Genomic DNA, 25,556 nt, shown 5'->3' with positions numbered 1-25,556 from the left:
TTGTATCATAAGGAGTGAGAGAATACAGGTTTCTAGGCTGCCCTTGTATCATAACTAGACAACCTCTCCTTGCCTTGTAGTCCTTCTGAGGAATGAAAGAGTTAAGGTATTCTCCAGCATGTCTATTGCTCCTGCAGAATAATTGCCATTTTAAAGATGCCTGCCTTGATATTACAATGTAATACTCTGCCTGACTAAACCCTAAAAATCTGGTGGCTGGTAGATAAAAATCATTGAGAATGATTGTTTCATTTGAGGCATCAATAATTTCAGCAGAGCTGTTAGGACAACAGCTCAGCTGCTCAGAAAATGGCAAAGAAAATTTTTCTGTGTTAAGTAGCTCAGTTTGCTTGCTCTGTAAACTCCAGCTGAGGCTCCTGGGGGTCAGCTTTTCTGGAGGTGGAAATCTGGTATGGAGTGTCTGATGGGGCATTGGGGCTACCGATCCTGCTTGTGAGGCTGTGTGAAAAGGTAATACGTGTGTTGAGAAGTGAAAGCACTGACTGAATGATCACTCAGGAGTTGCGGGCCCAGTTCTTGTTTTCTGTGGCTGGTTTTATGCACAGTCTTGGGACGGTTTCTTTTTCTCCTTGCCCTTACATTGGCTCAATTGCTGGTCCAGTCTTGCAGTAGGTGGAAGAGAGTAGGAGAGATCAGACCTCCCATCTGCTTCTTCAAGCTCTCTGGACGGCCCCATAGCTGGTAAGGTCTCTGCCTGGAGTGACTTGAATCAACCAGGAGCCAAGGCAGCAAGGCACTATGATCCCTGTCTCCATCTGGGCTGTCAGTGTGCTCCCAAGCAGCTGTAGCACCAAACTGTGCCTGTGGAGCCAGATGCCATGCTGGACATGGGACTTGCAGGGAGCATCCTCAAGACACTGGATTTCCTTCAGAACTTTTCTTTTAGAAGGTGGGTAGTCCTCTGTCACTTCTTCCCAGCCTGGTGGCAAAGTTACTGGGGCTGATAGCCCTCAATTTGGAGGCTGATGCAGGAAGGCAGGTTGGAGTAAGCCTGTGTTTGAAGGGGTCTGTGCTGATTAGAGTCAGATGCTATTACCATAGGAGGAGTTAACTGAGGGGTATCAATAGACAGCAGGCCATCTCTTGAATTTTCCTTTCCTGCCTGCTATTTAATAAAACTACTGAGAGGAAGGCTGCATTAACTTTACTTTTATCTTTAGTTCTGTGACTGCAGTAAAAGCCAGTATTTGAGAAGTCACTCAATACAGGATAGGATTGGTTCTGTAATAGTAATAATAACTTGTTTTCCCTCTTTAAAAATAAATATGGTCCTTACAGAAAGATTTACCCATTGCTGGCAGTCAATCAGCCAGGACAATTTGGGCTCTGAGCACTTGATTAGAATAATGTTAAGGAAAATTGCCTTCCTGAATCAAGTAAGGATCCATTAACCTGATGAAACAGGGTTTGCTTATCTGAGAGGTTAAGACTCAAAACACAGCCTGGGCTGCATTAGATGAGGCCTCTTTTAGAATAGCATAAAGACGGAGAGTAATAAAAACACCATCTGCCATGTCTAGTCAATCAGATCTAGTATAAGAGAGGAATTATTGCTCTGACTTTACCATTATAAGATAGTCTGTTTGTTAACAATGGGAAGTGTCAGGAATGCTGAAAACTGGTTTTATTCCCTCAAATTATTTCTACCTGTCTTTATCTTGAGGAGAATGAGTATTAATCTGAGTTTATACAGCAAAGAAATATTTCTAGGTGAGTACAATGCTAAGGCATTCCATGTTGAGTCTCTTTAGTGATTTATTGTTAGAGGTAAAACTGAATGGGAGACACAGGAAAAGTGCCATGTACACTTTCCTTCTGAAAGTGATTATTTCTATAAACAAATCTGTTGCACTGAGTTGCTGAGCACTCAAAGGTTCTTTGAAGTCAGTTCAATATATACCACTCAAGTGGCCTTCTGCATCTTAAAGGAATGGCATGGCTAGATCTTCTCATGTATCCTAGACATAGCTGGAGGTCATGGAAAAGGTGAATGTAATTTTTTGGCGTGGATTTCTTATAGCTAATAAACGTTAGCACTAATGGATTTCTCTGTCAGTAAGCACCAGAGTGCACTACCCTGTTTACTAAGGGCTGTGCAGGAGCACTTGGAGATGTCCAGAGGCTGAATGCCAAACAGCAAAGACATGCTAGCTGTGGGCACAGGAGATGCAAGGGGTGGAGGGGGGGTGGGAAGTCTATGTCAGCACATCCCCAGCACTGCTGCTCATTGTCTGGGGTGGAAATGCCACCTCCCCTTGTCACGCACCGCAGATGAGACTGCAGTGGATATATTAACTGATCTTCACCATCTAGCAACTCTTGCTGTAGCTGGTACGTGCCTATGCTACCTCTCAACCCCCATGCACCATTCCCATCTTGCTATTGCAGCCGATGAGCTCTTCCCTGTTTACCAGGCAGACAGCCTCTCCAGGGAAATAGGTTTAAGAAAGCAAGCGCTGGGACTAGTGAAACCTCTGCCAAGTCTGGGCGTTTTGCTTTGCTCAGATACAGATGGCTGCTGGAGAGTAATAAATGTAAAGACGGACCAGATCAATAGCTGATAGCTCACCTTAGGAAGATACTGGAAGTCTGCAGAGGGTTTCTATTCTTATAGTGTCAGAGGAACTGCTTAGAAATAGATTAGGAAAGCAGAAGGGCCTGGAGGTGAATGTAGTAGCCTGAAGAGTGAACGTGGCTTAATTTGACTTCATTAAACCTCCTGCTGTTGTGTAGGACTCATGCTCTGAGCCGGTGTCTGCAGTCACTCGAAGCACATGGGGCTGGCTTTCCTCCTGGTGCAGCCAGCAAAGCTCTGGTAGCCTGCAGGTGCAGTAAGAGCAATGTACACCATTGCCTGCTCCTTGGTCATGTGCCGTGCTGCTGCCCGGCACATTAAGCACTGCTCTGTATCTCCTGGGTGGCCACAAGCTGGAAAACACCAGACGTGTTTTTTGTGTGCCTGTGGGAAAAAGATTTCTGTGTTCAGGGTTGCTGTTTGCACAAGTGAAGCGTGCAGAGTGTTTGCAGGTATGTGACACAGGACTTGACTGTTGTGTGATGGGCACAACCCTGTGCAAGATCCCAGGAGGAAGGAGACAGGCTCGGGATAGAAAAGGAGGGTTAGAGAAAGTGCCTGATTCAGTATTTGGTCATAGCCAGATGATGTGCTCCAGGCAGGAGAGGTTATTTCTGGGAGAAAGGAGTGTTGAGCAGAGGGAAGTTAACATGTGCTGTGTGGGTGGCATCTGGGAGAGGCTGAGCACCCCCGGTCCCACTGATGTCAGGTGGATCACAGACCACTAGGAAGAGTGGATCTCTTTTGGGGAGTGAGCATAAGGAGAAAGAGGCATAGATGAATTCTTCCTTCTAAGCGGATATAACCTTTCTCTCCCTCAAAGTCAGAGGGGATTTGCCATGAGTGCCAGGAGAGCAGACTGCCCTGGGCACAGGAGGCTCAGGACAAACTTAACTCTGCTATGAGTGTCATGATCCCTGGAGACCCACAGGCTGTATGTTTAGAGCAAAATTTAAAAAAGAGACTCTAATTTTGTGTGGGTCCATGTGGGACTGATGCAGGGAAAACCCATGACTGCACTTCCCGCTGTAGCTGGAGAGAGCTACTCGCACTCACCGTGTTAGCAAATTGATCCCCGTGGTCACTGCAGAGGGAGGCTGAAGAGAATGGATGGCACTGCAAGCTTGTTACGAAAATACAGGGAACCAGAGTTAATGAATCTTGGATGAGCCCCTGATCCGCCTGGCCCTTAGTGTGGTGGTGGAGGAAGCAGGCTGGTGAGGAACTGATTAACATCTCAGTGGAAATGACAGTCCCCAGCAGGTCATATCACATCTGTCTGTGCTTGCATCTGGGAGAGGTCACTGTTGGAGAGCTGAGATCTCTCTGGATTAGATCTGCAGGGTTTTTTTAACAGAACAGAGGTATTTAGGGGATTTGCATGTTCTCTGTCCCTGGCAGCTTGTCCTGATGAAGCACTGATTACACAATTGCGATCTAAGTTAAGCTGTAGCCAAAAATCAGCTATGTGCTGGGATATGGTGAGATACCCTCTCTGTGATGGCAAAGATTTGAAATTGTGCAGTGCGTTATATCGTCTGACACAGAGAATCTTGCAAAGAATAAAACAATCAGACTGTTTACTGTGGATGCATGGAAAAAATTGGAAAAGCTGAAATTAATGCCTTCCCTGAGATTCTCCTAGGCCTGTAGCTGGACTAATGAATGAAGCCATTTGTCCCAGATGTACCGGAGATTAGTGCTGCTTGACTCTTGTTTTATGGCCAACGGAGTTAAGGCTAGGAAACTTGAAATATGTGCTCGAGGTGCCTGACAAGTAGCATAGTCAGAACCGAACCCCAGGGTTCTGCTGCCGCATCCTGTAGCTGTGCCCCCTCCTTCACTGTCCCATAGACCCCTCTGGTGCCGGGCATCCCTGTGAGCTGGCTGTGAGGAATAGAGTGGTTCGAGGATTCCTGCTTTCTCATTACCAGCTGCCTCTGGCTGCAGGGGAGGCTAGCAGTGAGTAAAATCAGCTTTTTACTCCAGAGCTGGGGGGGAGAGGGTTTGGGACTTGCTATCAGAAAGGAGCTACTGGCCAGCTGAGGGGTCAGTGCAAAAAGGGAAATTCCCAAGGCAGTATCTGTCCCAGAGGCTGGAAGTGAGTGCGGAGAGAAGGGCAATGCACCCAAGGGGTGACTGAGACATTGGACGCGACTGTCTTGTGTCATTCTTCCAGACCCAAGGCTGCTGCAAGCTGCAATGTCTTCAGTAGCTGAGGTATCCCTCAGAGCCTGTGGCAGAATAAATCAGTAGCTGGTTTTTCTTTGCTGTGATAATACTACAGGCAGGGCAGCTTAATGGATAGACTGCTGGGCTGGCATGCGAGAGGTTTCAGGGGAGCCTGCCTTCGTCAGGATGTTTTTTTCCCTCTTATGCTCATCTCTGAAGTGGAGATAACTGACATCTGCTCAGCGAAATGCCCTGAGACCTACTGCTGAAAGTCACTGTGTAAGATCCTGCTTCTGATACCACCAGGGAGAAAATGTTCTTGGACACCAAATGGTCCTCGAGTGCTCTTCCAAAGTCCTGCCACACCACATCCGTCTTTCTTCCAGCTGCAGGAACCCTACCACCTTCTCACTCCATGAAGGGGATGACCCACCCTCAGCCCCAGGCAAGTGGACCAGGTAAACAGTCAAGTTTTTCTGTTTCCAGGCTCCCTCTGTTATTCAGAGGATTTGAACAGAGAGCCTGAGTTATATCAGAGACAGACAACTGTGGCACTGGGTGTGTGAGGGGCTAGCACACCTTGTTTGTTAGGGACATAAAAAAGACAGGCAGAATTGATCACTTAGACTCTCGCAAGTCAAACACCACTGACTAGTGTGTTAGAAACTGAGCTCACGTTCCATTTTACACATATCTTAGCTCTCCTTTTCTTAATTTTTTTTTTTCAGAGCATTCTTTCTGTTGCTGACTTTACCTACCTTTGTGAACAGGAAAACGATCTATTGTTTTATCTAGGGACGGTCTCTAAGAAGCAGGCAGCATTCCTAAAATGCTTTAAATCGCTGTAAAGGGGAAACAAAGGCCAAGCAGGAAGGGCAGAACATAGAAACAACCTAGGGACTGAAGATGTTCCCATGGGTCCAGATTGCCTGGGGCACCTTGATGTCCATTTTCTCTGTCTTGAACTTACTGAAACCAGTGCTGTCAGTCAGCTCTGGGTCAAGGTGTGGTACCTTGTTGCATAGTGTCAAGTGCAGCTTAGAACTGGAGGGGGAAACAGCTGGAAAGGAATTCAAGAGGTTGCTTAGTCTGGCTCCTTACTGACAGCCCCAATAGTTAAATTATTCCTGATTTTCTATGCAATGTATAGCTTCCTTGGTATTTGCTTACTGTTAATCAGTGATCTGTTCTGAAAGACCACAAGTCATATTCTGGAGCCAGCGTCCAATTTTTTGCAGCGTTTTTGTGAAACTCCCATATTGATAGCCTAGAAGGTAATATAAATTTGTGGTTGTATTTTGTTTGTGCTGGATTTTCTTCATTTCCTGCCTCAGCTGATCAGCTCTATCTTTTCCTGTGTTTTGCTTGGCCATTCCTTCCAATGAGAGAAAAATCCCAGTTTTTCCATGCTATGAGTCTCTTAAAAAGTTGTTCCAAAGGAAAGCCCTTTCCTGCTGTGTTTTTTTCCCCCCCTAATCTTCTAACAGAACTCACAAGCATTACTAAGTAAAGCTTTTTATTCTTCCCACCAATGATTCTCCCTCCAGCTTTTCTTCTCTATTGCATTGTCTGGCTTGTAGTGCTCATGCTTCTTTTCTGCTTGTTTTTCACAGTGCTTGCCCAGAGTCTCATACTGCTAGCTTTGCCATGCTGTGCTTTGTACTTATCTATGGTACATCGTCTTATAATATGACTAACACTCCCTGGATCCTCGCCATACAGCCTACATTCTGAATTTAAATCCTTCTTACCACCTATCTTTACTTTAATATATCTGGTGTGAATAGCCTGCTCTTTTGTAGCCGTAATTAAAGTTTTGCCTAAATCCTCCTTTCACAAGCCTTTTACAGTTTACCATCATCTTTTTATGAGTTGTTTGTGCTTTCTTTTTCCTTTCACTTCACCCTGTGCATCCCTTGTAGCTCTATCAAATTACTCTATACCTCTAGGAATTTATTCCTCATTTCATTTTGGAATTTGATCTGCGATCGTCTTAGGCTTCTCACTATTGCACATAAGTAGCTACTGCTGCAAGTTTCTCTTTGCTGCAAAGTTTGGATGTCTCTCAGTGTTCCCCTAGTGCATCTTCCTAGTCCTCCTGCCCTGTTGCACTGGGTCAACTTTTGTTCAGCTAATAGCAGAGTTCATTAGGAACTACGCATCTGTTTCTAGCCTTGACTGTATTTTGTGTGTCGAGGTGATGATGAGAGATATGGTGCCAGGAAGCAGGTGGGATGGGATTTCAGTGCAGAGAAGAGGGTAAGGATGTAGGTGGCTTCAGGGCCATGACATGTGGTGATGGAGACCCTGTTTTTCTCTACTGCTGAACATACAGAATTTCACTGTGAACCATTTCTGTATCTGCAAAAAAATCTGGTGTTTTCCTCTGCAAGGGAGATGCCTTAGAGCCTCTCTGAAAGGATGTCACAGTAGTTTAGAGGAGGTTATGGGGAGAAAGCAGAAAGAAATAAACAGTAGAAGTGTGGGAGAAAAAAATATTGATCCTCCTTCAGGTAGCTCATGGCTTTAAGGTGAAAGAGGGTCTGGGAGGACAGCATATCAATGTAATGTCTGAGTTCCTGTGTGACATGTGAAGAACTAGGAACTGAAGCCAGTCTGTCAAAAGGTGATGAAACCCTATGTCTCCTCACAACCTGAACTACTGAAAGACATGTATAGTTAAGGGCAGCTCTGTAGTTGGTGTACAGTGTCAAAAATTTGAATTTATGGCTAGCTGTAAATCCTGTCTAGTCACAGGTCCAGTTGCTATTCTTATCCAGAAGCAGTAATTTTACTGAACAATAGTGTAGCTGCAGCGCAAACTGATTGATCGTGAGCATCCATGAAAGATGCCATGCAGCCTTAGTTTGAGGCTGTGTTCGAGGAGAAAGGCAGATTCCCTATGACGTTTGGAAGCTGAGCAGAGGTGACATCAGTTTCACTTCAAGATCAAAAATAGATGAAAGTTTAACTATTTTATAGGTGACCAAAGGACTTCTGCTGTGAAGTGAAACATTAACAACAGGGAGAGAGCGAGCCAGGATTGCTCAACGAGGTTCATCTTTAGGCTCAACAGAGCTGGGGTTGTCCAACACGCAGGAAGCAGTGGACATGGCAGAGGGGGATGGCATGCTGCAGGCTGCAAAGGAAGCCCAAGCTGGTGAGAGAATTTTTCAAAGATTTCTTCTTGCTAATCATAGAAGGAACTGAAGGCAAACAGGCACCAGGAGGGACAAAAAGTTTCTCTGATTGTTATAGGTTAACTAGTGACCAGATGACAGGCTCTTCGATACAGATTAGATACTTGATGTTGTTAGTGGAATTAATCCACATACCTCTAGAATTTTGAGCCTATAAGGGCTGGTGAGTAGCGCAGAGATGCAGGTCTGAAGACTTCTGGCATATTTTCCTGGTTGTTCAAGTGATTTGATACATCATTTTCTTAAATTACTTTGAAGTTTGAGAGAAGTCTGCAGGCAACGGAAACTGGTCTTGATCTGTCTAAATCAGTTAAGCCATGCTCTTTCCTGTAACCAAAGAATTGGAGAAAATAAGCCAGAAGAGACCCAAAGAGGTTATCTTGTCCATCCAGGGCCAGGACATTAAGCCCAAATGTTGCTGGCACATTCATCTAGCTTCTTATAACCTTATCTTGGAAAGAGAGAAAGAGGAGAGAAACACAGGTAGGGTAGAAGGGCTATAAAAATATGGTCAGTGTATATGAATTCAAAATAAGACTCATTATTAAGAGACCAGTGTGGCTGAGCTGAAAATCAAGAGGAATTGTACTACAAGATGAATGCAGATGAAAATGAAGAGATCAGTTGAGTATAAACAGATTAACGTGCACAGTACTGCAGCAGGAAGCAGTGAGAATCTGAGGACTATAAATGCAAAGGGAGAATGCAGATGGTCTTCCTGTGGATTTGGGAACCAGAGAAAATTAAATGATGAACTGAAAGTCATAGAAAAATGTGCTCATGGAAACTTCTGCCTGTGCAAGGCATCTGGTAACTGAATATTACATTTAAGTGTGAATCATCCTTCAGGTTCCCCACTTGCATAGAGGATAACTCAGAAAAGAGGAAATTTTGCAGAAAGCAGACCTTGCTTTTGTGCCTACCAGTTGAAGTTGTTTAGCACATAATTTTCGTAGAAATTCAGGAGGGCACTTCATCCATCTGCCTGCTCTGGGACAGGAGCTGGTATTTAGCCAGTCCCTAGTACGTTCTTCTGTAGCAGACATTTGTGATTGCCTGAACCCTGCAACCCCAGCCATGCTGGTTCTGTTCTAGTCCTCACCTCTCCTTGCAGAAAGGGAACATGGCCAAAAACAGCCCCAAATCTTTTTTAGTGGAAATGAAGTCAGTTATTTTCTCATCTCATCCTCAATGGAGAATAGTTGGTCTCTGTGACTGCTTTTACTGTCAATGGGTAGGGGTAGCAGTTGGTAGTCTTCTTCCCTGAATTTCCTCTTTTTCATTCCAGAACCACAAAGTGGTTTCTGCCATTTAGCAAGGTAAATTTTGAGTTCATACTCTGTTCTTCCCCAGGCTTGCTCCATCCTGGTTTCGGACACAAACGTGAACAGCATGCTGACTGTGCTGATGTTCTCATTGCTTACAGAAAAACTGACGACCTGTGTGTTTCACGCCCTCCTAATCTGATGGAAAAATCATTGATAGCTAATCTGAGAAGGATTTCTCATTTGTCCACTATATGGGTATTTCATCTGGACTCTCCTTTCCTTGTGAGACATTAGAAACACTAGAGTTAGGATATATCACATCCCAAGCTGCTCTAGCTGTTACACCACTTACCCTGTTGCCAAAGAATAAAACAATTGGGTTTGAAAACATTTTTTCCAATCCAGAATGGCTGTTTTGTAATTCTTATTCTCCTTTTGGTGCTTAGAAGGGATTATCCGATCAAGTATCACTCTGGCTATGGAGGAACATGCCTGGGTTGTCCTAACCTGCCCTGTCCTAACCCTGTCCTGCTTCTGCCCTTCACAAGGGAAGTGGTTCAATGCTACATTCAGCACTTCAAGGTGAACTTCATCAGGTTTTAATGATCTGAGCACATCTGAGGTATCCAAATATTCTTTAAGCAGTTTTTATCTCATTTCACCTGTGTTTGTACTGGTTCATTTTAATAGTGTTATGCATCTTGTTGCAATTTAGTTTCTTTAGTGAAGACAAACAAAAAGGACATCACTTTTCTACCTTCTCTGGATGAACTTTTGTTTGCACATTTTCTAGTTTAAATAACAGACTTTCATTTTCCTTCCTCTTTCTCCAATATTGACAGCATTTCTAACACCTTTTCTTATTGCCTTTTGTGTCCCCCTGCTAGCTGTAATTCATTTTGTGCCTTAGCTTTGCAGCCTCTGTCGCTCCGTGCTTGATCTCTTTGTTTATACTTGTCTTCAGAAGTGCCACCTTATTTCCGTTTGTGATAAAATTCCTTCCTGATTTTCAGCCCAGCAGCACAGTTCTCCTTCTGTTGAGTCTTATTCTGAATTCACTTGTATCTGAGGTGCTTGCAGATCTATTCTTCTTAACTTGTTCTTGCTGTTTGCCATGAGTTACCATTTATTACCAGACATTTGAATTCCTTTTCTCCCTTTCTGTCTCAGAAAACCTTCTGGCAGATAATGGCCTAAACATCTCTGCGGTGTATTTGACAAGTAGTATGTTAATCCCACTGACTGATACATTTTTTCAGGCTAGTATTAAAAAAAAAAATCATTTAGTTTATATGACGCACGGGGCTGTGTACACGCTCAGGAAATATAGCTGCAGGATGCTGAAAATATTAAGGCATCACATTGCAGGAGCGTGGGAGCCCTGCACAAGGGATGGTGAAACCTTTTCTATCTTCTTTTTGTATGGCTCCTTTAATAACTTTGCTGCTGTGTTTGCTCTGCTTGCCTGTGCACGGCAGAATACAGCAGGTTTCTACTGGGAGTATTCTCTATCTAGAGATACTTTGGGCAGTAGGAGACAGCCCCAGAAGGCTCAGAAATGTTCCTGCTGCCTTGAACGCAGGGCCAGACTTGCAGGACTCAAGAGTGTGCGCTAACCTGGAGTGCAGGAGAGAGGACCAATGTGAGCAAGTCTGTTCCTTGCACTGCCCCCAAAATTAGATGCACTTTGGAGTCACTCTTGCCCATGAAAGGGGCTTAACAAACCTGAGCTCCCCGAGGGCTGTTTGTGGCACCTAAGAAGTGTGACCCAGGTGAAAAGCAAGGTCCCTTGGGTGTGCGAATCACTGGGAGGGCTGAAGACGAGGATCTGGTCAGTGGCAGTATGGGGCAGGTACCAAACTGGTGCTTTGCCACTGCTGTACAAGAAAAAGGGAATAAGAAAAGGGGAGTCCTTCCCGGCCTCATCTGAAGTTCGGGCTGATGGCCCCATGTTTAGCTGCTCAGTTAGCAGGGGTGAAATGGGATCCCTGGGGAACATCAGTGGAAGCAAAGCCAGTGCACGTGGGGGAATTTGGGGAGTAATTTTGCTTCCTCTGTGCACTCTGTCACATCAGAGTCCCTTATCTGAGTGTTATTTGTGTCTTCTTAGCAATAATTGAATTTCCAGTTTAAGCAGCTGTGGTGTAAGCAAAGGTCTCTTTCTTGGATGGTCAACTGCGAACTTGGTTCCTGTGATACCCAAGCACTAGCAGCAACTCGGTACTGGAGCCAGGGATGAGTTTATGGCGACTCATTGTATCAGTTGCAGATTCTAGGTGTTGTCTGAACTTTTGCTGACAAGAGAAGGGAGAAATATTTTGGAAAAATCTTTGTATGCTTGCCTTTTAAAGAAGCCAGATGTAAGGGGAAGAAAAAACTGCCTGCACTGAGAATACTGCAGAGACACAGCCACTGAGGATGGTTTATGAGAAAGCTGTGAATTTTGCTCTGTAATTGAAACTGGCACTGGAAGAATATCTGATGAAGAGCTCCTCTGTTCCTGTGGGAAGGTCATGGAAGGATGGACAACAGGGTACCTGTGGGAGCTGAGCCCACATAGCTGCAGGCGGAATCCAGGGGCTCCTAGCACAGCATAGGATGCATTTGTCACACAGGGAGCCCCGCAGTGGCCTTCTGGATAATGGAAAGCAGAGACGAGGTTTGGGGCTGCTCCTGCGTGCTGACTGTGCCCTCTGGATTAAACTGTCCCATAGGAAAAGGCAAGGCCATTCCAGGGAATTGTTGTGGGAGAGAACCCTGGGTCACTTCACTCCTGAGATAGCAAAGGAATGATTTAACACAGTGCAGGCGTCCGTGACATCCAGTGTCCGAGGGTTTGGCATGATGAGCATTTTAGTAGTTATGAATTGGGATGAATGTGTGGCTTTTCAGGGGAATGAGATCCCTGCAGAATAAACTTGTCATTACTGCATTGGGAGGGATATGCACGCTTTGCTCCTAAATCCACAGGCTGCAGGGATATCTGGGACCTGGGATTTTAATTCAGCTCACATCTGTTCAGCATGCAGTGCTGTACTGGGCTGGTGCACGTACGATAGCTGGGGACATGCCAGACAAAAGGGAGGTCTGTGCCACGAAGCACTGACAGCCCCAACCGGTGAACGATTTAGGCTGCACTCCCTGATGCTACTTGAACTCTGGAGTTGTCTTTCCTGGTAGCCTCTCCCTCCCTTTTCTGCCCTGGCCACACAAATGTGCCCAATTAGGGTTAACTCCAACTGAATCAAACTTCATGCCTGTGGTTGGAAATCTTCCCAGTCAACTCACCACAGCCACATAGCATGGTGGGAGACAAGGAGAGAGGGGAGATGAACGCTTTTCAGAGAAACGAATCCAAGGAAACTTTGTTCGCTTGTGTTTCTGCAGGAGATGATTCCCCCAGAGGAGATTTCCCTGTTCAGAAAAAATCCCCGGTGAGTGTTACAGCTGGTTTCCTGTTCTTTGCTTTCTGCTCAGCTTGCTCTAAACATTGCAAGATCTCTCTGTCCTTTCCTCTGTTGTGCTCTGGCTGGAGACAAACACCCTTTCTTGCAAAGGGTTGAAATAAGCATAAACAACTCAAGGCAAAAATCCCTGCACTAACCTGATTAAGTTAAGACAGGGCAGCTTAAAGGGAAAAAATGAACCGTCTGAATGTTTGGGAAGCAGGGTAAGGGTTTTGATTGCTGCCTTTTTCCTGAGCACTACTTTCCTTGTGGGAAACGGCTGACTTCTCTCAAGTGGAGGGGGATGTTGTGTGTGGGAGGGAGGGAGCTGGCCTGTGCATTTTCTTAGTTTGATGAAACCCACTGGGGAAGGGTCTCCAGATGCTGCAAAGCAGAAGGAAGGACAGGGATTGAGCACAGGCCGCTGGTATGTGTTAGAGCCCAGCTTTAGTGCCAGAGCCTCAGGTTTACATCTTTGGCTCCAATTTAAAGCCAGATTCAAGCAAATGTTTTGTTGCCTTGCAGCTTTGATGTTTGTGCAGGTTTTCAGGCTAATTCTGTTTGACTGCTTGACCCCTAAAAACTGTACACTGTATCAGCTGCAGGGAGAACAGGGCTTGTGTTGCACCTACTTTGACTTGCGGGACAATACGGTAATACTTGCTCTTACAGCTCACAGTCATGTCATTAGCAAGTCAACTGTTTAACTCACAATTTTAAGTGCTGTGCAGACATTAACTCTTAGATATCCAGAGCTCCTGTGAAATATTAATCTTAGTCCCATTTAGCAGCTATTCAACAAGGAGAGGTGAAAGCAAACATCTCCTGTAGCTGGCACTTTAAATGACCTTTTTTTTTCCAAAGACACAGACTTTCAACTTCCACAGTATTTTTAAGAGCTCCATAATCCTACAGATCCCAGGCTTACAGTGGTAGCTAAGCACAGCAGACTGTCGTGTGTGCTTGTGAATCCAGGCTTAGCCTTTTTGCTTTTGCTGGGGCTCTCTGCTGAGCAAGGTCCTCCTTCGCGAAAGTGAGCAAACTACGTCTGGCTCTTCACATGGATGAAAGCTGTCCGCTTTTGGATGTCCAGGCAGGCCACCGGCAGGTCAGTGATACAGCAGAGGATACATGAGGGTTTCTGCACGTGCCGATGCCATCTCATGACATACAAGCCAGATGGAAGTACCCCTGCTTGTAAGTGGTTGCTCTGTGTTTGTAAGCACTTTCTCAGGGTGCTGGCTCAGGCGCTTGGGGAGGTTTAGCTGAGAAGTTACCGCCTCCCACTCTCCTTTCCCTGCTTGCTCCTGCTCTTCTGTAAAAGGTGCCCATCCCAGAGCAGGTGTGGCTGAAATGAGTCACTGTCAGGTTTTCTGTCGCTTCAGGTCCAGCATGGCATGTGATACTTTAAACTGCTGCAGCTAAATCCAGCAGGGCTTGTGCCTCAGTTGTGGAGGGGTGACTTCAGGCAGCAGGGCTCCCGACACCTGGCCATCTGGGTTTGAACAGTCACACTCTGCATCTCCATCAAATGTTATTAAATCTCATAAGTACTGATAGCAAGGTTTGTGAAGGAGAGGAAGAAAAATACCCGTTATACAATTTCACTTAGAAGTTCAGAAAATGCCTTCAAGCACCCACAGGAAACATAATTTGCCTCCTATGGCTTTTCTTCTTTATTATGAAAAACTTGTTGGAGAAAGGTATTCTGTGTGTGTGTGTGCATATGGCTGTGTGTTTGTGTACTTACAGCCTACATATGCCACCATTTTTAGGCGGAGGCCCCAGTGCAGTTTCCAAAGGAGCCCACTCTGTCTTACAATCCATATGCTGAACATGATGGTTTCAGAGTTAATAATAAATGAAATAGATAATTACATATTTACTCTAGTAAAGCAAAGAGGCCAAGGGTTTCTTAATAAAAAGGCAGCCCATAAATAGCGAAAGGAAAGTATATATAAAAAGGACAAAAATACTTGTCTTTAGAGACGCTGGATTAAGCAATGGAAAGCGTTTTTTGGTGGTGTGGTTTTTGTGGTGTGTAATTTTTTTTAAAATTTTTTTTTTTGTGGACAGCCAGTCTCTTCTCTTTTGTTGCTTTTGTATAATTTTGAGCAAGACAGCATCATTAAGCTAGACTCTTCTAAACTTGATGCTATTGCTTTGGGAATCCAAATAAGCTCAGGTCTCTTGGTGGTGAAATAGACCTGAGTAAACACATCTATTCTGGTATCTGTATTTGCATTTGGGACTCTGGGAAGAAATACAGAAATTCATTATTTCTGATATGAGGCACAGAAATGCATATGAAGAGTTCATCTCACTTCACTGGCCCATACTATGTCTGTTTAAAACCGTAAATATAAATGCCACTGTTAATATCAGACTCCCACCGTCCCTCAACAAGTGCATGGCCAGCCCCTCTCTCCCATTAATTGGCAGGGGCTGGACAGTGCTGTGAAAATCTGCTTTCCCTGTTGTGAGCAGCTTCCAGCTGCTTAGCTCTGACTGCAGTAGGGTAGCAAGAGGGATGGAGGCCCACACAAGGTCATGCCAAGAGTCATCTGTTTAAATGCCTTGTATTTCACTGGGAAACTGCTGATTTTAGCTGGAGTAAAGTCAGATTCAGTGAAAGAGTGGCCAAGCTCATACAGGTTTGACAGTCCCGTCACTGTTTTGTTTAGTTTTGATTAAAAAAATGAATTTTCCATAGCTATGCCAGTGTTCTTGAAATACAGAATGGATGCCATGCCTGAGAGAGTGCAGGACACGGCTGATGCTCTGCTTCAGTGAACACGGTGGCACTGTTCGGTGCAAGTGAGGTGCAGAGATTGAGGGCAGCTCTCACACAGGAGGGAGCAGCTTCACACGGAAACAGGCAGCAGCTCCCTGGGGTCTACCAACTGCTAAGGCAAGGTCTGGTACTAGGAGAGGGACCAGTTTTGGGGCAGAGTAGTAGCTTTGTGTGAAGTGTAGGAGAAAAGGCAGCCAAAGGTATTTTTACATTGCAGCGGAGAGGTGGCAGGACCCTTCCACTGGAGTTCCTGGAGCTACAAGCATGGTGCACTGCTGATGGACCACAGATCTCCCTGGCAGTCCTTATTGGACCCACGTCAGCCAGGCTGAGTCACTGGAGGGCTGATTCTCTTAACCAAAACAAGATAGGTGTGGAGTTCCCTTCCTACTTTGAGTCCAACACAGGCCAGTCAAGAAACAATGGACTCCTCTCCACCACTCAGGCATTGTGGGGATATGTTGCTGGGGTGAAGGCTTTCACAGAGCTGATACGTTCTCATTTGTCTCCTGCAGAAACTCTGTGGCTCCAACTACCCCCTAAGCATTGCCTTCATTGTGGTGAACGAGTTCTGCGAGCGCTTCTCCTACTATGGCATGAGAGGTATGTGGCCCATGCCTGGGAAGTGACTTTCCTGACCTAGGGTTTCTATACACACTGACCTGGCGTTCCAGGGCTGTGCTGTGTGTGGTCTCAGCTGTCTTTCAAAGTAAATTGGCATTTTCAGATGCAGGTGTGAACAGCGTGCCCTAACACTGATGCTACACCTGCTCTGAGAAGAAGTTGGGACTAGAGAGCTCCAAATGTACCTTGCAGTCTAAATTTTTATACGATTCTCTGTATCAAACCTGGTTTTCCAGTGTGTGACATCTTTCATGGTTGTGTGCAATCAGGATGTTTGGGAATTGAATCACACAGGCACCTAATTTGCAAATAGAAAATGTGCATAAACAGAACTACAGGTTATGGTAAGATAAGCTAGAAAATATATTTTCCAGCTAAACATAAATGTTTATGAGCAATGAACGCCTGATACTCATATATCTCATTTTAGCTTTCTCTCTGTCAGGGATTATGAGGAATAGGTCTGAAAGCACTGATCTTTCCACAACAGTGCTCATAGCTGCTAGACAAATCAGTGGGTTTCTTGCCATCATGATGTAGTTTCCTGCTTACCTGCAGAGACACACGTTAATGATCTGATGTGATTTGCTTGTTTCCCTTTAGCTGTCCTGACACTATATTTCTTAAGCTTCTTCCACTGGGATGAGAATCTCTCCACCGCTGTGTACCATGCCTTTTCTGCTCTATGTTATTTCACACCTGTCATTGGAGCCATCATGGCAGACTCATGGCTGGGGAAATACAAGTAAGTGAAGACATCTCTCTAATTCAGACAGCATACCTCTACACCATGCAGCCTGTGCAAGGGCAGTGCTGTGTGTGCTCCTGGCTTTGAGCTAACTCAGAGTGCAGCAAAGACACACTTGGAAAGGTCAGCTCCTCTCTGCTAACGGATGAACAGCCGATCTGTTTGCTCATGCTGTTCTGTGCTCCTCTTTCACCCAAGGACCAATAGGCAACAAAGCTGGAACAAATGAAATGTCACAGGCACACTTTTCCTCCATTGTCCTTCCCTGCCCACCTTGAGGAAGGCGAAGTGTAGGGTGATTAACCCTCAGCTTGCCAAGATCTGCTTCTGAGAAGGATTCAAACATAGTGAGGAAGTAGTGTGATCCTCTAGATCTTGCAGTTTCAGATGAAATATTGCTAACTATACTATACATACTTATGCTTTCACAGCATAGGGAATGTGTGAACACACCTATTTTTATGCCAGAGAAACCTGGGTTCACTCAAATCATCTCCCTTGGCACACAACCAGGTAAACTCTCCCTGGGTAAGCTAGGCAGTCTTCCACTGAAAAGTTGTGGGGCCATCATCTGCCCCAGAGTGGCAGTGAGCAGTTGGATATAGGACTTTCTTTGGTTGGCACTGTTTGCTCGTTGCCTGAGGAGTCTTGGCTGTCAGAGTGAAGTGCAGCTGAGCCCTTCTCTCTAGGACTAAGCACATCTGGCAGAAGAGTCTCAACAGGAAAAAAACAGCTGCCATATGCCTTTCCAGCAGAAAGTTCTTAAGGAGATACCAATGTTCTTTTTCCTTTGTGCTCAATTTTAGTGGTTCTCTTGTCCCTTTGAATGAAAAAAACAACAGTGGGTGTTCATTAGCTTCATTATTTAAGGTCACCTAGCAATGTTCATTGGTATTTGAGGATATCTCTCTTGCAGCATGATGTTGTGAGAAGGTAAATCCTTATGCAGAGTTTTGTGCATTAGGGAAGAGACTTTCCCTGGAGTACTCCCTGTGACGTAATGGGAGGTGGCTTTTGCTGTAGTAGCTGGACCTTGGCCAATACTGATGACAGGATAACACATTAGAGGGACTTTTAGGAATGATCTGATGTGGCTTTAAAATAGCTGTTGCAACCAGGGCTTGGATGTGTCAAGGACCACTTCTGTGCTCAAAGCTCTTAAGGCTTCTTTTAGTGTCTCTGTCCTAACAATTCCTTCCATTCCCTCTGTGTGTGTTGTCTCCAGATCATTACATAGATGTCTCGCAATCCTGAAGGTGGTGAAAGAGTAGAATACATTCAAAAGCCTGATCCTCCTAGTCAGATTTCTTCTCCCTTACCAAGACATTGGAGGCAGATAGATGAGCTCAGTCCTGCAGAGGTACTTGGGGTCTAAAACAGACTTGTAATGGGGAAAGCACACTCCTAATTCAGATGTGTTAGGTGGGTTGAGTGGGGGCAACAGTCCCTATAGAAGCCATCCAGTCAAGGGACGCACTTAGCCTCATGCTACAAAATGTCAGTTATTAGCAATGTGGAAACTGAGTTGGGCCTGAACAGTACTCTTCTATTTGCAGCCTTTCATGCATGACAAGACTGGAACATTTTTGGTTTATTCTGTTAGGCAGCCTCTGTAAAGAAAGCAGGGGCTCTGCCTCCGTAATCTGAACCCATTTGCCTGTCTGTTTCTTCTAGTGCACTCAGTGTTGTCACAAAAGAGCTATAGCTGCCTCCTATACCAGTGCTACGAACAAAGCAGTTCCTTGTGTGTCTGCCAAGTAGACCTGCCATATCAGGAAGCGCAGGCACACTCTGTTTTTGGCACCTTCAGTCATTGCTGTTTTCTTTCCTCACAGGACGATCATCTACCTCTCCATTGTGTATGTGCTTGGCCATCTGATAAAGTCAGTCGGTGCAATTCCATCCCTAGGCAACCAGATGGTTCACGTGTAAGTAGCTGTCGAAGCTGCAGCACTGCAGTAGGCTGCAATGGTAGTTGGTTTACTCAGGACTGTAATTGGTTTTGCCTTCATCAGGCCAGCAGTCTGGGGCTGTGCATGGGTTGCTTTCATCAGGGAAGTGTTTGGGATGTCTGAGTAAGAGCAGAAGGGCAGATCTAGAGTGTGGATGCACCAGAAGGAGTTGGAAACCATCACAGAGACTCTTAAGCACTTTGACATAGGCACCTCTGATCACCCCTCTCTGCTATACCGTGCTACTGGAGTTTTGTCTCCCCCATTCAGCTGCCTGCACCAAGCTCATTCCTCCCTCATTTCCTTATCAGCATAGCTACCCAGCTCAGCAAGGTCCCCCTGTGTGCATGGGATAACAAAACTGAAGATACATTTTCTGATGTGACAGCAGAAGGGTCTGCCTCTTCCATAGGGTACAACCCTTCTTGCCCTCCAGAATCTGAACAGATAGGTTTGTCAGAGTGGTTCCTGAGCTGGCATCCCAGAAACCGCCAAGCTGTTTTTGCCTAGGTGGTCACAGCTCTAAAAATAGGCACAGGCAGCCAGGAGCACATCTCCATTACAGAACGATTTCCTTTTGTCCCAGACCTGGCCAGTCCTGATACTCCTGTTCCCTACAGACATAATCTGTTGGGCCAACAATGGTATTTTGAGGAGCACTGGGAAGTAGAAAGCACCCAAGAATGATCCTAAATCAAACAGTTTGCACTTACCCAGGCTGGAAGGCTACGGGAAAGGCTTCCCCCCGCCCTTTTTTTTCTCAATTGATCTCTGCAATCTTTTGTTCTCATAGGAGTGAAAAATAATCCCACAGATCTTTGATCTCTACTATGTCCATTGGGCCTCAGAACAGCAAGAAACTGACAAAAGCGGTTTGGTTAATTGACTGATACTGAATGCAGAAATGATGACAGCTAATACGGTTTTCGCACTTAGATGGCTCAGCATCACTACCCATGTGCAAAAGACTGTGATACCAGAGGAATTCATGGTTGGGTGACACTAAAATGCTCTCATAAGCACTGGAAAGGTTCTGCAATGGTGATATTTTTGTTCTTGCATGAAGGATCCTGTCTATGGTTGGTCTGTTTTTGATCGCCCTTGGAACGGGAGGTATCAAGCCCTGTGTCTCTGCATTTGGTGGGGACCAGTTTGAAGAGGAACATGTAAGATTTCTTTTCTTTCCTAAAATCTGCAACATCTGCTTACTTTATGAAGATGTTTATGTGATCAAACCCTGTTGTACTAGAATAAGGGCCAGTTTGCTAGGAAAAGATGTAGTAAGATGTGAGGTAGGATGGTTTGCATAAGACTTGAGAGAATCTGACTGCTTCAGGAAAGAAAAGTGACAGCAGAACAGGACTGATATTGGGAAGATCATAATTGCATCAAATCATCTAAATGTTAATTGGACATCAGAGTAGTTGGAAAATTCTGTATCATGTATGATGGAACTGTAGCCATTTCTGAACCAGCTTAACAGGGTTGATTATAATGCACTGCAATGCAATACAGCAAATGAATCAGAAAATTGTATCACCAGCCTACGTTTCCTTGGGAATTTTCCCTCGAATCAGTCATAGTCCATGTCTTAGATGTTGTTCAGAAAGAACTGTAGGAAATTCCAGTCTTTTGAAAGTAGTGCTGGTACCAAGTCTACCCAGAACTTTTTCTAGATATTCCAGAATGAAAAGTTCTGAAGAGTTGGAAAAATGTTCATTTTTAGCTCTGTTTGTGCTCTGCATCCTGTGAATTGTAGTCCAGTTGCTTTGTGTTCTCATTCTCTACCATGAGTGCTTAGCCCCTCACCTGCACAAATCTCAGACTCCCATTATGCAGCACAGTGGCTCAATCAGGGATAAAGTAGTACTTAAAGACGCAAAGCAGGTCAGGAAGTACTAATCCTCAGGCAAAATGTAAATTTTCAAATTGACCTGAAATTAAACACTTAAATTTATTTTGACACGCAAATAAAAATTTCAGTTTTCTCGATGACAGTATTCAAATTGGCAACTTCTGTGCCAGAATGCACAAATTGCATGCTCAAGTATGTAGAAGGCCACTGCTACAAGAAAGGAAATAAGTGCTGGGGTCTGAGAAAAGTAGGCTTAAATTCAAGGAGGATTATTTAGGACTGACAGTAGGAAAAATTTTCCATAAATTGGTCTAGAGAAGTACAGGAAAAGATTAGGACATCTGGGAGATGGGAATTCCTATCAATGGAGGTGTTGAAGAAGGACATTAGACTAATGGTCTGTCAGGAAAGACACTGGTAGAGTTGGACAAGGGATGGCCCCTTTGCCTTGGGCAAGGGATGGAAGCCCTGTAGGGCAGTCTGTTGGTCTTCTGCAATGCCCGAGCAAGTAGTCACCATTTAATGGATGGATAATATAGACTAGAATGTTTATTTTAAAATTTTGGGAAGACTTTTGCTTTCTGCACATGAACAGTGTGATGCTGAAGTGATGAAGCTTATGGTTACTAGGGAGTAACAAAACACAGTATGTTTCATGGTCACTTGCTCAAAGCAGATCCTTCTGCAGGCTTGTCCATCCTGTGCTGTCACTTGGACCCTGTGCTTTAGACAATGCTGCAAAAGAGGGAGCAGCAATCATCTGGTGGTCACCAGCCTCCCCAGCTGGCACAACTCTGACCAAAAGCAGGCTGGCAGCACAGCACATGCTCTCTGGGAATACGCTGTTTGCAGACTAGCATGTGGGCATCCCAGCTTGCAGCGCCAAGAGTTGTCCCGTAAGGATTCTAACAGGTGTTACAGCAGCATTTTCAGAAGTGCTACTTCCATGAATATTAATGATTAATGATGTTTATCCAGCATCTTTCAATTACCACCTAATTACAGTATGATAATATGTGCCACTTATCTGCAGAGTGTTTTATAGACTTCAGCTAATGAATCTCAGCACACCAGTCAGGCACATACATATTATTATCCCAAACTTATAACTACAACTGAATTACAGAGAAAAACCTGAATTGTCTGCAGTGGTGTGGTCCTGTACCTGTTCTCCAGCACTCAGACTACACCTCTGCAACAAATTTATCAAACACTAAGACTCAAAAATTCACCTGTGTGTGTCCTTCAAGAAAAACTTGTTTAGAGAAAGAAAACTGTAAAAAGCCCTATGATAAGGACAATGAGTTCTGCTCTATTCATTCTTCTCAGAACAGAAAGTTTTGTGTATTACCATTTTGAAATGATTTGGCCTTTCAGAAGAAAAAAGTGTTTTCTGCTAGGTGATAGGAAATTTAAGTCTTCAAAACTGGAATGAGAAGTTTTGATTTTGTAAGGAATGAACGGTTTGGGGCCAACCAGAATATTTCTCTCCTCTGGAGTGGTGTTTGAGAGGACTTACGTTTTTCATCTTCCACTCCAGATAGGATGAAATAAATTCTGAAAATTCCCAATGAAATGAAACGTTTTATTGTGCCTTAGTTTTCAGGACAACAGTAAACTTCAGCTGAGCCCTTGGGTGCACAGGCTTACTTGTTCCATCTGGAAACTAGGGATGTGGTAGTTCTGTATACAAAATGAATAAATAAGTTCTCCCTGCTTTTCCCATGTGGAGACAAATTTATGTTTTGAGGTAACTGCACACCATCGGTCTGGTTTTCCATTTTCCTTTAAGTGCTTTATGAGTGTAGTAGTCTTGGATCTGCCACTTTGCGAACAGTACTACTACAAACAGTGGTGGACACTGATTCAGCAGGAGGTCAGACAGGGAAAGTAGATTTATCTGCAGGAGATTTGCAAGCATCTTTGTCTATGGGATTAGGAGTCTAAACTAAAAATGCCTGAACAAAATTTTATTTATGATTTGTTATATGAATGCAAATGCTGCTGTGCATATTAATTAAGGACCAAAGCTGCTTTCAAACAGTGTGATACGGTGTTTAAGGTACTAAACAGCTTTCTCTTTGTTTCTTTATTTTCCGGTTGCCAAGGAGATCAGGATTATCATGTACAGTACTTGTTCTCAAATTAGCTAATCCAAATCATGCTCTTAATGTATGTCTGCTCCAAAGATTAAGAAAATAAGGAGTGAATTTTTTTCCAATCAGTGTAATTTGCAAGCTGCTGGATTGTTGTTTTTGTACTCACTTCTGCTTTTCCCTGACCATTTTTTTCATCACTGAAATCTGAAAATGTGTGAAATAAGATGCCCCAAATTTTTTATGCATCACTATCCTCTTCTCTTACCAGCACATTCTTTGAGGTAATTGTTACTCTAGACTTTATCATGTCGAGAGCTGCATGCTTGAGTTTTTCTCAGCTCTCGGAAATTCTGAGTTGCTCAGATACAGAGGATTAGAGATACAGCATGAGAATTTGACTAGAAGAGGACAGGGCTGTGAGGACTCCACTGCAGCACCCACGTCAAGCCATGGCAGGGCTACTCTGGGAACAGGAGAGATTGCTGAGGCTACTCATTTCTATAGATTTCCTTATGACAACAAATAACTAGTCAGAAAGGTAGAAAATATACTTTTACCAGCTTAGCAGTAAAATGTTCCAGATAATCAAAAACACTTGTAAAGACAGAAAAGGAGTATAAGAGACAGTAAGATCCAGTGCTGTTTGCTATTAACCATGGGAACATGCCATAGGGATGATTATTATAAGGCCTATGAATCCTTTAATCCATAAGTCATTTACGAGTAATGTATGGATTAGATTGCCTGGGACATGCTAGGAAATAGAACAGTTGAAGAGCCAAAAACTCAGCTTGATGGGGTCTTCACAACTGTGCTGGGGCAAGGCAAAAAGCCCTTAATCCAAGTGAGGGGACCCCCAGACCTCTTGGGGGGTGGCAGTGGGGCTCTCACCCTCACCTTCCCAGTATCCACTTCACAAGGGGACGTAAAGAAAAGCCCTCCCATGCCCTCCCACCTGCCCACTTCCCTGCAGTAATCCCCTGTGATAAGAGGCTTCTTGCCGTATGAAGTTGCAATATTTCCTGTTGGCCGCACCATCGGTTACGGGAATTTTTGTTACATTTTTGGATCCCAGGCTTCATTCCTTAAGAGCTGTCCTCTCTCCTATTTTCTAGACTTGTGACTATTGCTGTCTTAGGGAGCAGAAGGAAACAGGACATTTTAGGGGATGGGACAAAACCAGGCCCTGGAGGAGCTTCCTCACACTCAGCTAAGCTAAAGCTTTGCATTCAAATGATGCTCAGGTCGTAGAGATGTGGCTTGAGGTCCCCTAAGGAGCTCTCTGCCAGGCACCAAACCATGTCCCAAGCAATTTGCTTACTGCCTTTACAGAACCTGGTGACAGCTGGGAGAGAAGCCTAGATATATATGGAATATGTTGGCTACCTGGGCTTGAGCTGTCCTTAAATGCTGGTTTTACCGACACAAGCGTCCCATAGCTGGTGATACAGATGAGAATGGGGTAGGTCAGGTAGCCTGCTCTTCTTTCTCCACTTTGCCGGCCCACCCAGGGACAGGGAGGAGGTTTAGCGCTGTGTATGTGCATGCCACTGTGCATGTATGTCTCCACCACAAGCAAGGAGAGACTGCTCTCAGCTGACTGCCCTCACACATTGCTTCTGCAAAACAGGACCAAACTCTGCATGAAGTTCTTGATTCCTTCCAAATTATGAATTATGCAGGAAGAAAGATCAACAGGAGTCCTTTGACTGTGTGAATGATACTATGTTACAACATCAGTTAAATTCTGAACTCTTTCTCTTAGAGTTCATCCCTCCATCTGGCTCTTGAATTTGCTCCTGTAAATTTAATATACCGTATTAGTTTGAGGTTGACTGGCCCCAGCTTGGTAATCTCCTGTCTGATGGATACCTCTCATTTGCTGGCACTCTTCTATCTACACTGTCATTACCAGCTCCTCAAAATGCACAAGTTTCTTTTTCTATTTCTACACAGGAGAGGAGGAGGAAAAAAGAAAGCTCAGACATGGAAAGAAATTATGAGCTTGTCAAACCATGCCAAATTGGATTGAATTAAGTGACAGAGGATCTGAATCATGCTACTTGTTCTGAATAAATAAATACTCTCCCCTCCTTCCAGTCTCACAACACTCTTGAAGCAGTGGCTTTTCCTCTGAAATGCCAAAAAGCCCCAAAGCGCTTCTCAAGTAACGTGAGCTGATTTGTGTGAGCATTTACCATCACCTGAATGCAAGCTTGTTTGCTTAACATTTTATGCACTGCGTGTCAGTATTTACCCAGTCTTCCTAATAAAAGAATTGATAATGTTCAATTTGCAAGCCTGATGCTGTGCATTAGCTGTAACATTGATACTGTCTTCTCTTGTTTTAGACCTCGGAGAGAAGCAAGTTTTTTTCCATCTTCTACTTATCCATTAATGCTGGAAGTTTGATCTCCACGTTTGTAACTCCTGTATTAAGAGGTCAGTGTTGATTTAAAATAAGACAATAAATTAGCTGCCCTCTGTCTACTCTGCTGTGCATAGTTAGGCTCTTATGACAACTGAATGGCAGAAATTATGTTATCTGTGGAGTGGCCAGTGTATTGCATTTATGCCTTGTTAATCCTGCCATAGCAGTGTAACAGATTTATAGTACTAGCAGAGAAGTCACAGAAACTATATTCCTGGTTGTATTTCAAAGCCAGCCTGAACTGTAGAATTAGAATGTGCAATGTGGAAGGACCTATATGGCCATCTAATCCTCCCCACTGCCAGTGAAGGATTATTCCCCCATCTTGCCTGCAGGTATCCTGTGGATGGGAACTGATCTCTGCTGTCCTG

At 44.4% G+C, this 25,556-nt stretch overlaps 1 protein-coding gene across 5 annotated transcripts in view; it reads left to right on the top strand.

Annotated features, from left to right (window-relative positions):
• SLC15A2 (solute carrier family 15 member 2) overlaps positions 1-25,556 on the top strand; it is a 65,255-nt gene that overhangs the window by 12,519 nt on the left and 27,180 nt on the right. The window contains exons 2-7 of one of the 5 annotated variants that reach the window (XM_075431119.1): positions 12,624-12,670; positions 15,992-16,079; positions 16,704-16,845; positions 18,684-18,776; positions 19,867-19,966; positions 25,106-25,196. In XM_075431119.1, the coding sequence (XP_075287234.1) occupies positions 12,624-12,670; positions 15,992-16,079; positions 16,704-16,845; positions 18,684-18,776; positions 19,867-19,966; positions 25,106-25,196 (561 nt within the window). Of the gene's footprint in view, positions 1-7,865; positions 7,929-12,421; positions 12,671-13,781; positions 13,880-15,991; positions 16,080-16,703; positions 16,846-18,683; positions 18,777-19,866; positions 19,967-25,105; positions 25,197-25,556 lie in introns of those variants that run through there. The other 4 variants (XM_009943223.2, XM_075431121.1, XM_075431123.1 and 1 more) reach the window with 4 other exon arrangements.

The sequence above is a fragment of the Opisthocomus hoazin genome, chromosome 9 (genome assembly GCF_030867145.1).
Source record: "Opisthocomus hoazin isolate bOpiHoa1 chromosome 9, bOpiHoa1.hap1, whole genome shotgun sequence".
In the NCBI taxonomy this organism is placed as follows: domain Eukaryota; kingdom Metazoa; phylum Chordata; class Aves; order Opisthocomiformes; family Opisthocomidae; genus Opisthocomus; species Opisthocomus hoazin.
Note: the sequence above shows the minus strand (reverse complement) of the source record. Positions and strands in the feature narration are given on the sequence as shown.